The sequence below is a fragment of the Sinocyclocheilus rhinocerous genome, unplaced genomic scaffold, assembly GCF_001515625.1.
Source record: "Sinocyclocheilus rhinocerous isolate Xijiao unplaced genomic scaffold, SAMN03320098_v1.1 scaffold106, whole genome shotgun sequence".
In the NCBI taxonomy this organism is placed as follows: Eukaryota; Metazoa; Chordata; class Actinopteri; order Cypriniformes; family Cyprinidae; genus Sinocyclocheilus; species Sinocyclocheilus rhinocerous.
In genome coordinates this window covers 1454876-1468103 of record NW_015633181.1, presented here as the reverse complement: position 1 = coordinate 1468103, position 13228 = coordinate 1454876, and the positions used below count along the sequence as shown (strand labels likewise).

Here is a 13228-nt window from a genome sequence, read left to right as displayed (position 1 = left end):
TCTACATTAAAATGTTATATTTAAACTTAACATTTATGCACAATCTGTCTATGAATTTTGTTGATAGTGATTTAATTTGATTGTTAATAGCCAGCATGTCTTTTTATTTGATTGAATTTATTAAATAAGAACCTGATATAAGAGGACACAGATATGACAATTACTTTTATAATACTAATAAGCCAACATCTCTGGCTTTTTTTTTTTTGCTCAAAGTTATTTCAGGGTTTTGATCTCTCAACTGAGAGAACACATCCTGTTTATTATATTATAATGAATATTTAATATTACATTTAAACTTTGACTATAGCCTAGACATGTTGCATATTAATTGTACAATTTATGAACCTCAAAGCTTATGTTTGTGTATTTTCTATTATTCCATAATGATGTTATATTTGAGGGCATTTGTAGTGTACGTAGGTATAGGGCCTAAACATAACCTCAAGCCCAGGGGCTCCCGCCCCCCTAAGTCCTGCCCTGAGTGTAATTCAAGTAAAGTGTACATAATGGGACCGTGTGGTTGTTATTACATTTCCTGAACATTTTATGTTTGCATAAAATGTAGCACATGTTTCTGGCCAAAACCGAGCCTATAGAATCTGCATGTCTGTTTGGGTATTTTGCACGAAACACTTTCACAGTGCCATATCCATATGATGTCCGCTAAATAAAGAGATTACACTCATAAGATTATCATTATGTGTAAAGCATATTGTGGAGCATAATTAAAGACAATGATGTGAGCTTGTGTGTGTTTTTACAGGAAAGAAATTTGAGAACACTGAGATGTTTGGACAGTACCCTCTGCAGGTGAACGGCTTCAAAGATCTGCACGAGTGTTTAGAGGCAGCCATGATAGAGGGAGAAATCGAGTCTTTGCATTCTGCCGAGAACTCTGCCAAATCAGGGCAAGAGGTTTGTAGAGAGGTTGTCTCTCTCTCTCTTTTTTTTTTTTCTATCCCAGTGCACCACAATATGCTCAAACATTTTAAACTGTTCCCTTTTCTAAGATATTCCTTCTGTTTGCCGTCCAATCACAATCTTTGAGGTGCAAGAAAAAAAAAAACATGACCTCTGACCGAGATGTTACATAATGGCTTTTCAGTCATCAGTGCCGCCCTGGGCAGATCCCTTTGCAGCTGCTTCCTGCTAATTACTTCAGCTGAGTGCAAGTAAAGAAGGAGATTCTTTGGTGTACATTATTCTCAGCACCAACAGGCTGGGATGTTAATGAAAGCCCAGCACACCGTGTCTCTCTCAGGGCTCAGAATATGATCAGGTCACCAGTGTTCATTCCAGTGTCCATTCCAGCATGGGAGGCGGCGTTGGCATGGCTCACATGGATGGGCTTTTCATGGAGCATGCTGGAGTTCAAATACTGCTAAACACCGATTTCTGGAAAATAAAATGTTTTGAAATGTTTTTTTTAAGGCAAGAAATTGTAGATTTGGAGAAAACTGTGAAAATTTGTATCAAATCAATCAAATTCATTTAAAGACTTTAAAGACATTTTCTGCCTTTCATTGTTGACATGTATAAGCAAATAAGACATTTGGCTTTAGTGTTATATGCTAATTTTTAGTGTGTTTTTTTTCCAGCACTGGTTCACAGAACTCCCACCGGTTTTGACCTTTGAACTGTCTAGGTTCGAGTTTAATCAAACCTTAGGCCGACCTGAGAAGATTCACAACAAGCTAGAGTTTCCCTCCATGCTGTACATGGACAGGTTAGTTCTATCTGTTTTTAATATTATTTATTAATTTTCATACTTTTAAGATTTTTTTATATGTATGTAAATGTTTTTAAAATTACTTTTGTCTGTGTGTTTTTGAATGTTTTGTAAAATGTGGGAAAATCTCATTGTCTCGCATCATTCCCCAGTTCTAATCCAACCAACATCAATGGTGTCATTGTAATATTTGCTTAATTGTTTTTTATCTTGCTTTTATTTGCTTACTGAGTTGTGGTTGGCTTTTTCATTCTTGTATGTATTCTGTTTTGTTTTGTTTTGTTTTGGCTGTTTTTGAGATCACTGTTACTTTTCTAAAACATTTTTCTCAACATTTAACTGTTTTGTTTTTTTTGTCTTTGAAATTTCTGGCAGTTTTCTAACCTGGTCTGAGTCACTTTGAGAGTCCAGAATTAAGAGCTCCAACCCATTTTCCATGTCCAAATTGAACAGAGTAAAAAGTCTCTGCTTGTGCCTTGACTTTAAAGTGGACTCAAACTTTTTTTTTTCTTCCTTTTTCCAAGTTGTTTCTTGATGCTTCATCAAATAATAAGGATCCTGTGTATGCAACACAAAATACTTCCAATATTCAGTGAAACTGCATGTTGTGCGGTTGATTCCAGGTACATGGACAGGAACAGAGACATCACACGGATAAAACGAGAGGAGATCAGAAGACTAAAGGAGCACCTGACCGTTCTCCAGCAGCGACTTGAGAGGTTTGTTAACTCTATTTAGCCTCCGCCCTGATCTAGAGGTAACTTGCTGTTAACTTGCATAGCAGGAAAATTTCAGCTTTCAAGATGAAAGCAGCTTTTAGATTGTTAATGGAAAGATGAAAGTCACATGCTGAGTTTTGGCTGTAATTTCCTGAGTAAGAGGATACTGACTGACTGACTTTCTGTTTCATATTTCTGCTTTTGGTGATAGTAAACTAACCTCTTCTCATTTGAGATCCGTTTTTCTTAAAATTCAGGTATCTGAGCTATGGCTCAGGGCCCAAGCGGTTTCCTCTGGCCGATGTTCTTCAGTATGCCATGGAGTTTGCGTCCAGCAAGCCTGTGTGCACGTCGCCTTTGGAGGACGTTGATACAACAGCACTACCTGGTGGCACGACTGCACAGCTGCCACCTCCAGCAAGGCAAGTTTTTTTCACCTGTTCAAAGACTGAAAATTTATTTTGAATAGCTCGTTTTTTTTTTTTTTTTTCCTCTAATACATTTATGAGATATTAAAGTGTTTTCTGCATGGACTTCAGCACAGGGGAGCAGCCGGATACATCTGTCCCAGCCGAGGGCTCCGGCTCTGGTTCACAGGCCCAGCAACAGCAACGGGTTTCGATCCATAAACCGTTCACTCAGTCTCGTGTGCCCCCAGATCTACCCATGCACCCCGCCCCACGGCACATCACAGAGGAGGAGCTGCGGGTGCTGGAGGGCTGTCTGCACCGCTGGAGGAGCGAGGTGGAGAACGACACCAGGGGTACAAACACGCATGCATGCAAACATATGCTTGTACTGCTTTGGGCTTTGTACATTTATATTTCTGTAAATGTGTGGTAATGTTTCTGTCTGGTGTGTGTCAGATCTGCAGGCCAGTATATCTAGAATCCACAGAACCATCGAGCTTATGTATTCTGACAAGTCCATGATGCAGGTGAGAAGTTTTTTGAGATCTCTGATAGTTTTCTAACCATCTCGGAAATGACCCCAGAATGAGTTCATCTTGTTCATGATGATGCATTTCAGGTGCCGTACCGGCTGCATGCTGTTTTGGTCCACGAAGGTCAGGCTAACGCAGGTCACTACTGGGCATACATCTTCGACCCACATCAACAGCAATGGATGAAATACAATGACATTTCGGTGACAAAGTCATCCTGGGAGGAGCTGGTGCGAGACTCATTCGGTGGATATCGCAATGCCAGCGCATACTGCCTCATGTACATTGATGATAAAAAGCCCTTCCTTATTGAAGGTAACCTAATCTGCAAATGCAAGTTTCCACATTAATTAGTCTTTTATGAGTTATCAATACAGGTAATGAGCCGAGTAGTGAAATCTAAAAGCTTCTATTTTCCATTCAAAAATAAAATGGAATTGGTGATCAATTTAAATAAATTACTTTTCAAATTGCAAAATAAATAATATGTTTAAAACAGTGCATTTAATTAATCAATTAGTTAATTAATTATGATTAATTATTAATGTGTTATTTTGTTGTTGCAAAAATGATTTAAAATGTTTTAAGTGGTTTTATTTGTCAGTTTGCAAAATTGTCTCATTTAACTATATTTTGAACAGCTTTAAAGTGTGTGTATTTCTTTGACAAATTAAAAAATTATTTATTTACATTTTTTAATTAATAAATTGACACTCCAATTCCTCCAGAATTTGTTTATTTATCTGTATTTTTATCTGTATTTATCTGTATCTTTAAAGATTTGCTAAATATGATGACAACCTCCTGTTCAGGGTGTTTTCAAAGAAGTAGTGTTTTTTTTTTTTTGTAATTAAAGTTTTCTGTAAGGTGTAGGGATCAGTTTCAAACTGTCATAATCATAATTGGCTTTATTTTAAAAAATAGCAGGTAAGATGTGTTCTCATTTAGATCCATGTGTGTGTGAAATGGCTCTGTGCTTCTGTGTGTCTCAGAGGAGTTTGATAAAGAGACAGGGCAGATGCTCAGCGGCTTGGACAAGCTCCCTCCTGATCTAAAGGAGTATGTGGAGGCAGATAACAAGCTCTTTGTGAGAGAGATGGAGGAGTGGGACGCTCTTCAAGCGCGCAAACTCCAGCAGGAGAAACTGGCTCTGGCCGCCGCCAGTGTGGCCGCCCAACCTATGAGCACTGAACCCTGCCCTCCAGACAACACAGGTGAACCTTTCACATGTCTAAATCTGTGGCCATACCATCTGAAACAACTGTCCTTAACTCATGGGAACTCATTCTCAGCTCCCTCAACAGCCTCACAGCATGACCTAGAGTACATGGAGCAGCAGTCGCCCACCGGAGACTCCAAACACCTGCAGGAAGACACAGAGAGAGCCATCAGCAAAGCTGCAGCTGAGCATGATGAGAAGAGTCCAGAGGCCCTGCTCAACACAGTAAGACATGCATAAACACATGATGAACAAGGTCTGAGTCCTTCAGACGGTTCTGGAGACAAAAACACTCTTTAAAGGGTGCGTTTAGGAAGTTCTGTAGTTTGATGTAGATGTCTTAGAAACACACCGGACTTTGGGTATTTGGTTCTGATCAATCAGATATCCAAAAAAAATGTATCCATGTTGTGTTACATTTGCGCTTTGCTTCATCCATCAGAATAATGTGCTTTTTTTTTTTTTTTTTTTTACAAATAATTATGCAGTTATTTTCTCATTATGCAAATAAGGTTCTTCATTCGTTATATTACTCATTATCCACTGTAGATAGAGAAGTGTGTGTTGCTTTAGCTGATGAGGGTCTGTGGGTTTTGCTAATGCTTAAGATTGGATTGACACCAGTATTGATACTGATGAAATAAAACTAGTGCTGTCAATATATCATTTAATGTCCGTGTCCAAATTTGTAATATTTTTTTTGTAGGTCATACACACGCATAACATTTTTTAAGGAGAAAACTAAATTGTAATGTAGAGTTTTGCAACTCGTTTGGAATTCATCATTAATTATAATAAAATATGTTCATTAAAATTTTAATTAAATATATTTAATAGTGTTTTTTTTTGGTGGAACAGACTGAGTTCTGATTAATTTGTGTGGGGTTTGGCAATTTGTAATTCATCAATAATTATAATTTAAATGTTATTTAAAACTATAATTAAAATATTTTTTAGATGAAACATTCCGTTTTAAGGAGAGAAAATGGTAATTTGTAAAATAATTTGTATGTGTTGTGTTCGGCATGTCCATTTGTAATTCATCAATAATTATATTTAAAATATATTAATTATAAGAGTACATGGACATTCTACTCCCCACGTACTTTCTCCTATCCCAGTATAATTTAAAAATACAACTATAAGTGATTCATAAACTGTCTCGGAGGTTGCATTTATCATCCGTCATAGAGCTTGTCTCATTTCAGAAAAGTAAAAATGAGAGCAGCAATAGTTTGATTTCCCTGAAAAAGCAAAAAGGTTTGGGGAGCGGAGCTATTTGTTTGTTCAGCCAATCAGAAACATCCCAACTGAAACTGGTGATGCTGGTGGCAGATAACACTTTACACACCAGCTTTAAAGTACCAAATCTGGTTCATAACAAACCAAGCCAGTTTGTATCTATGATCTCATTGAGATAATAATAATGGTAATAATAATAATAATGAATGAATAAATAAAAAGATTAACTGGATTTGTTTACCCACATGGACATGCTGTCTCAGTTCTTCTAGCCCGCTTTCTCTTTCGGCAAGCTTTTTTTTTTTCTCTCTTTCTGTCTCTCTTAGTGTCAGTCATCACATCCCGACAGCGAGGTGACCTCTGACCCCTGTCCTCCCCTTGACCCTGAGCAGGACGACTCCGCCTCCTCTCCGCCCGCACCTCAGCGGGTGGTGGAGGTGGCCATTCCTAATGTAGGAACCTTTGTCATTCAGTCGAAGGAGGGAGGTTATGATGATGAGGTAGAGTCCCAGAAGGCGTTCGGTCATGAGCGTGCAGCCCTAAATCTCCCAGCATCCCTTTCACAACCTGCCAAACATGCCAAACCCATTTCAGATTAACATTATATGCAAGTTACTCCCAGTGGACTCCCAAACTACTAACATTGCCCCCGGTAAAACGTTACAAAATAGGAAACGTTCTGTTTTGCCTGACTTTTTTTTACCTTCATAAAGCATGTAGCGCAAGCTTCAGATCATAGTGTTGTTTATTTTCACTTTAATTTACCATCTACACAGCTCACTATGGTGTTCATTACTTATTTAAAGAAGCAAAAGACACATTAACCTGCATGATGATCCTGTTTTGAATGTTTAATCATCTTTAATGCTGTGGGCATGACGTCGGATTAGCTTTTCTGTTCAAAGCTAATTCGTTTACTTCAATGGGTTGGCTTGAGTTCATTCGCTGGTGGCTGAGCTGTGGTGTGATTGGCATGCGGACTGGCCAGTGAGAGTTTTGGAGGCGTGGCCGGTGTAGTAATATCCTTCCCTCCTTGGGCAGGCGATGATGACCCCAAACATGCAGGGTGTCATAATGGCCATTGGCAAATCCAGGAGTGTTTATGACAAGTGTGGGCCTGAAGCAGCGTTCTTTAAGGTACATGACCTGCTGCATGCCACACCCCCTGTGCATCACATTAGCTCTTTGACCACACCTCCTCCCCCTGAGCATCTCATTATCTCTGTGAGCTCACTATTTACACTGCAGGCTATGAAAACCCTCTGCATCCTGTTTTATTATGCAGTTAATGTTCTTTATTCATTATATTATTCATTATCCACTGTAAATAGAGAAGTATATTATAAGTTTTGTTGACACCTAAGATTGGATCGAAATCAGCCTCCAGCGATTTGGTATCAATAGTGATGAAACTAAATTAGTGCTGTCAATATAAAATTCAATGTCAGTAATTCGTATTTATTTATTTGTTTATTGTAGGTGATAGCTACAGTTAAATAGATTCAGTTCTATTTAAAGAGAAAAACTAAATATTAATTTGTAAAATAATTTCTATATTTTGGGTTTGACAGTTCATTTGTAAATCATCAATTATAATGTTATTTAAAAATAGAATGAAATTATATTTAATGTATTTTTTGTAGATGAAACAGAGTAAGCAAAGTAGTAATTTGTAAAATAATTTGTATGTGTTGGGTTTGGCAATTCATTTGTAATTAACCAATATCAGGTATTGAAACTTTTCAAAGTGATGATGTTGAGGTACCGCAGTTTTTTTTTAATCGCTGTCACCATCTGCTGACAAAAAAATGTAATTGCTGCTGTGTATTATAAAGGGTTTTTGTTTTATAAAATAGCATTGGTTTTGGTATCTTAGGCTGAGCAGTATTGTGTACTTCACACAACATGGCAAAAAACGTCGAGTACTAATTAACTTTAAAAATGACTCCATTAAATCATTTAAAACAGCAAGTGGTAAGTGAATATTGTCAATTGTCTGATAGACTTTTTAACATTCTGTCAAGTGTCTACAGGTGAAAAATAGCCTTTTGGCTAATTGTGGCACATTTTAATGTGCGTTTCCCATGTTAACAAATAAACTTAAACTTAATTGTTTCATTGGCAGATCTCTATAGGCCTCTGTTTTGTGCCTTCACTTGTTGTCCAGATGTGCATTTTTACTCTGCACGCAGGCTGTTATTTCTACAACTAAAGATGTTTGAGTCACATCACATACATTACAATCTCATGCAACAAATCAGTCATTACTTTTTTGTATGTTCTGTTGTAGATGATTTGAAAAATAATGTGTTTTTTGAACATTAAAGCATGTCAACATATTCTGTTACACCAAATACACAAACGAATGATCTTTAAAAAAGCATCATATGACCCCTTTAAATTATTTTCTTGCTCATTTGTATTTTTAAGTCCTTCTAAATAAACACATCCATCTCTGCATATCTCTAACTCTCTTTCTTTCCCACTGTCTCTCGACTCCTTTCTATCTCTAACAGGCAATGAAAGTAGAGTACACTCGCTTACTGAGGTTTGCTCAGGAGGACACGCCCCCTGAGAGAGACTACCGACTGCAGCATGTCATTGTTTACTTCATTCACAACCAGGCACCCAAAAAGATTGTGGAGAGAACTCTGCTCATGCAGTTTGCCGACAGAAACCTTGGCTTTGATGAGAGGTATGAGTCATATGAATCTTTATTTTATTTTATTTATTTATTCTTTTATTTATTTATTTTTTAATAAAATGTAATTAATTTTATATTTTTGTTATTTTATTTCATTTATTTCTACAAACTGCAAAGCAGCTCTCTAAAAAGCAAGTGCTAAATAAAATTGCTGCTTTTGAGTCTGTTTTTTTTTAAATATTCTATTAATATTTAATTTAAATAAATTAAATTTTTTATTTTCATCAAGTTTTTACTTGATTCTACATCAGATCATAAGGATTCTATACAACACAAAACTACACACTTGTATGGATGTCATTACATATTATAATGCCCAGCTGCATTTATTTTACAGGGTTCCCAGTAGAAAGCCTGGAAACATTAGGCAGTTTTAAAATGGGATTTATAGGCCTGTAAAACTAATGGAAATTTTAAAAAAAAATTTCACATTAATAATAAAAAAAAAAAAAATCCATTCTTTTTTTCTAGTTATGCTCCACTCTAAAATGTTTCGGCAGCTAGAAAGTTTTAAAAATACAGTAAAACTACTTTAAAAATCATGGAAATTAATTGGTCAAAAGCTGTGGGAAACTTGATTTATAACAAATGTATACTAATATTTTGTGCAAAAAAAAAAAAAAAATCTGATTTTTTCCCCAAATTATTATTATTTTTTTGAAGAAGAAGCTGAAGTGTCCAAATACTTTTTGGGACCACTGCATTTTTTAACAAGCTTTCCAACAAGTTTGGTTCGGAAATACTCGAAACTTGACTTATGAATGGCGTTTGTATTATACAGTTAGTTGAGCATCAAATTGACAAATATGAAAAGCAAGCATTAGCCACACACAATGCTATAGCTTGACAGGACCGCCTCACTGATAACTGATTGATTTTAGAAGGAGTGAACACTCTTCCTGATTTTAGAAGGAGTGAACACTCTTCCAAAGGCCAGTTCCGTCTCGAGCCTCCCAGACTGACACAGACAGTGATTATCAGCTCCTGTCTGCTTGCCCGAAAGGCTTTTGTCTCGCTACACAGTCTCGTGTGTCTCCAGAGCAGACTGCACACTCCAGTGTGGAGCATGATCCATATTCATAAGCAAATTGATTTCTTTCTCTTCTATTTTGAGCGAGGTAATTAGATTGATGTGAGCGCGGCCCCAGATGCGACGCTCTCTTTCCATTCTGTTTTGGGTAATAAAGTATGATTCATGGCCAGAGGACGCAGCTCGTTCCTGAGAGCATCTCATGAGTCACACCTGTGCTCTAATGTGGCGGCCCTGTTCTTCCCTGCAGGTGTAAGAGCATCATGAAGGTGGCACGTGCTAAACTGGAGCTCATTAAGCCTGACGAGGTGAACATGGAGGAATACGAGGTGAGCAGAGTGTTTCTTATTCAGGTTTGGCCGCTGTTTGAAATTGAATTGTGAATAAGTCCGTTTCTGAATTACTGCGGTTGGAAACAGGATGCAGATTCGTCATTTGAATGATGTATTTGGGTTTTGTCACAAAACTAAAAGACTTTTGTCTCTGTTGATTTTCTTTAAAATCGCAATTTAGTGAGTTCATCTTCCTGTTGTTCCAATTAAAATTCAGCTTCCAGTGGGGCATGGCCTTTTCAATTAAAATTAATTATTATGAAAAAAACAAAATATAATAATATATAAGAAAACCATACAAGGAGGTATCTAAAAAATAATAAATATATAATATAAAAAATATACAGTATAATTAAAAGTATGTGTGTAGATGGATCGATAAATAGGTCTCCCTTTTCTTTTATTATTCCTGATATAATCAATATTGGCTCCTTTAGCAGGATATTGTAATTATTTCAGCAAAAGCTAAGACTTGGATTTCCTAAAATGCTTTACAACAGGGTTGGTCAAATCATGGGATGTTGAGATCAAGGAAGCAGTTTGCATGTTCTAATTGCTTTATTTTTAATTGTATTTTGTCTTTTTGAAATAATCTAATGCCTACTTTTTTTTGCACAGATGTGGCATCAGGATTACAGGAAATTCCGTGGCACGACAGTGTTTCTGTTAATCGGCCTGGAATTATTCCTAAAGAAAAGGTGAAGCTTTTGTTTTTTTGTTCATTCGAAGTGGACATGAAAACAATGGAAACAAATGAAATGGAGTAAACAGCCCTTACCAGAGTCCTTTTCTATAATATCACCACTAGATGGCAGCATGTTCTGTTTGATCAATTCTAGGTTGCCACAGTTATTGCTTCAAGAAACATTTATCATGCAGCCTTTTACTAATTTCCTTATATTTTATTAGGATTGCAAATTTATCTTTTATATGTATATATTCTAGTTAAAAAGCCATATTAATATGCTCTTTTCATTTATTATATTGCAGTTACGTGGAAGCATTGATGTACCTGATCTTCGCCTACCAGTACAACAAAGAGCTCCTGGCAAAAGGGCCATACAGAGGACACGATGAGGAGCTGATCGCCCATTACCGCAGAGAGTGCCTGCTAGTGAGTGAATCAACCACCTCCTATTAACTCGGATCTACGACCAGCTCAAACTGAGCTCCTAACAGCTCTCAGACCAGTATTATTCATGCCAATGCACACACTTTCCTGTAAACCGTGTTTCTAACACCAATGACTGGAACAAATCTGGTTAGCATTTCAGTACAGAGTGCATTAAGGGCAATAGTTTGCATATATGTGCTTTTGCAAGTACAATTATGAACATTTTATCTGTCAAGTCTAAAATGCTGTTTTCATTTCCGGTCAAAGTTTCGCTTGGGGGGGAAGGGGCGTTTTTCATACTTTTATGGCATTTGGATTCACTTTAGGTTTAAAATCTGAAAGCTGAAGCTTCTATTTGTTGCTGTTGTAAATCAACTGTAATAAACATTTGCTTTGACTTTGCAATTCACTGCTGTTCTCTCCATCTATGTACCCGGTGACCCCCACACAGCCATTGTGCTCGTAATATAATCATCAGTCCTGGAATAGGAAGCATACTGCGCTCAGTGCGTAAACACATTAGCGGGAAGCACGTCGTCCTTGTTTCACTTTTTGCGAGCACTGCAGAGGACTTGACTTCATCTCAAGCTGTGCTGTTTAACCTCTGCTCGCTTTAATTGAAAATACTGCTAACATTGACATAGCTAATGTGCTATGTTTTTTCTTTTGCGTATTCCAGCTAGTCGCTCATTCCAGTTGAGTGGCGAAAGGGGTTAGAGTGTTTACCTGCCGCATCTGAAGTTTTAGAGTGTTTAATTGCATAGCAAAGAATGTCAGATTTTTATGTCAATGAAAACAGTCTCGAATGTGGAGGATGTTTCGTCAAAGGGACGAGTGTTTACTGTTTTTTTTTTTTATGCATTGATTTTTGTGGGCTCTTTTTGTGTCTCACAGAAGTTGAACGAACACGCGACTGTCCTCTTTGAGACAGGCGAGGAGACTGAAGTGAATGCGGGTCTGAACATCATGAATGAGCTGGTGGTGGCCTGTATTCCACTGCTGCTGGTGGATGAGATGGAGGAGAAAGACATGGTGGCTGTCGAAGACATGAGGAACCGATGGTGCTCGTACCTGGGCCAGGAAATGGAGCGTAAGTCTTAGGAGAGGGAATTTTAGTTATATTCTCTGGGTCACGATCAAATCGATTCTCGATTTAGAAATCAAATTTCGATTCAGTATATTAAAACTAAAATTCTGAAAGTTTTCTAGATGATAGTGTTCGATAGTGTCCTTATATGAATGCGTCATCTTTTGTCAAATTCTTATATTTAATTGGTACATAGAGTTATAATAATAATAGACTATAGGGCTGTTACCAATCAAATGAAATCAGTATCGAAATAAGACATATTTGGTACAGAAGCGGCATTTAGATTTATTTGCACAGACTTTAATGCACCTCAAAGGTGGCATAAATGCATTTACGCTGCACTTGCAATTGCATAAACCATACTATAAGATTGTTTTAAAAATAGTTTTTTCAATACAATGAAATGATTTTAAAAATGATATACTTTAAATATGAAACTAAAACTGACAGTAGGTGGCGGCAAGTCCTTGTCTTAATGAGCAAGTCATTGAATCATTCATTCAAACCATTCATTCAAAACAGCAGATTCATTAAGAAACCAAGCCAGTCACAGGCTACGTCTGAAATCGCATACTTCCTTACCATCGTAAGCATAAAACAGAATGTGAAAGAGTACTACTGTGGGTATGGAAAAGAATCGCATTTTGTTCCTTTGCAGCCTGAAATGAAAACGGACACAGTTTTTGTTTTATCCAGCTGTATTTACTTACTGCAACTTATAACATCCAAGTGAAAGATATAACACCAACATATTAGAATTTTTTTTTTAAAAAACAGAATCACTGAGTTGGAAAAAGGATCACCCCCTTGTGGCAGTATTTTGTTGAACCACCTTTTTCTTTAATTACAGCCTTTAGTCTGTTGGCATATGTCTCTACTAACTTTGCACATCTAGACTTTGCAATATTTGTCCACTCTTCTTTGCAGAACTTCTTAAGTTCAGTTATTTTGATTGTGAGCGTTTGTGGACTGCAGTCTTCAAGTCATTCCACAGATTTTCATTGGAGTTTTTATTCTGGGCTCTGACTAGGCCAGGGGTAGGCAAGTTCTGTCCTAGAGAGCCGCAGTCCTGCAGAGTTCAGCTCCAACCCTAATCAAACACA

The 13228-nt window shown here is 37.1% G+C and overlaps 1 protein-coding gene across 1 annotated transcript in view; it reads left to right on the top strand.

The window, feature by feature from the left end:
- LOC107743421 (ubiquitin carboxyl-terminal hydrolase 25-like) overlaps nt 1–12814 on the top strand; it is a 22493-nt gene extending 9679 nt beyond the window's left edge. The window contains exons 10-26 of the mRNA XM_016556643.1: nt 767–918; nt 1602–1729; nt 2356–2451; nt 2709–2873; nt 2991–3214; nt 3318–3388; nt 3481–3709; nt 4387–4608; nt 4687–4838; nt 6182–6355; nt 6897–6992; nt 8372–8550; nt 9840–9918; nt 10540–10619; nt 10912–11035; nt 11930–12125; nt 12784–12814. Of these exons, the coding sequence (XP_016412129.1) occupies nt 767–918; nt 1602–1729; nt 2356–2451; nt 2709–2873; nt 2991–3214; nt 3318–3388; nt 3481–3709; nt 4387–4608; nt 4687–4838; nt 6182–6355; nt 6897–6992; nt 8372–8550; nt 9840–9918; nt 10540–10619; nt 10912–11035; nt 11930–12125; nt 12784–12788 (2372 nt within the window). The 3' untranslated portion in view covers nt 12789–12814. The remainder of the gene's footprint in view (nt 1–766; nt 919–1601; nt 1730–2355; nt 2452–2708; nt 2874–2990; nt 3215–3317; nt 3389–3480; nt 3710–4386; nt 4609–4686; nt 4839–6181; nt 6356–6896; nt 6993–8371; nt 8551–9839; nt 9919–10539; nt 10620–10911; nt 11036–11929; nt 12126–12783) is intronic.
- Nucleotides 12815–13228: the final 414 nt, after the last annotated feature.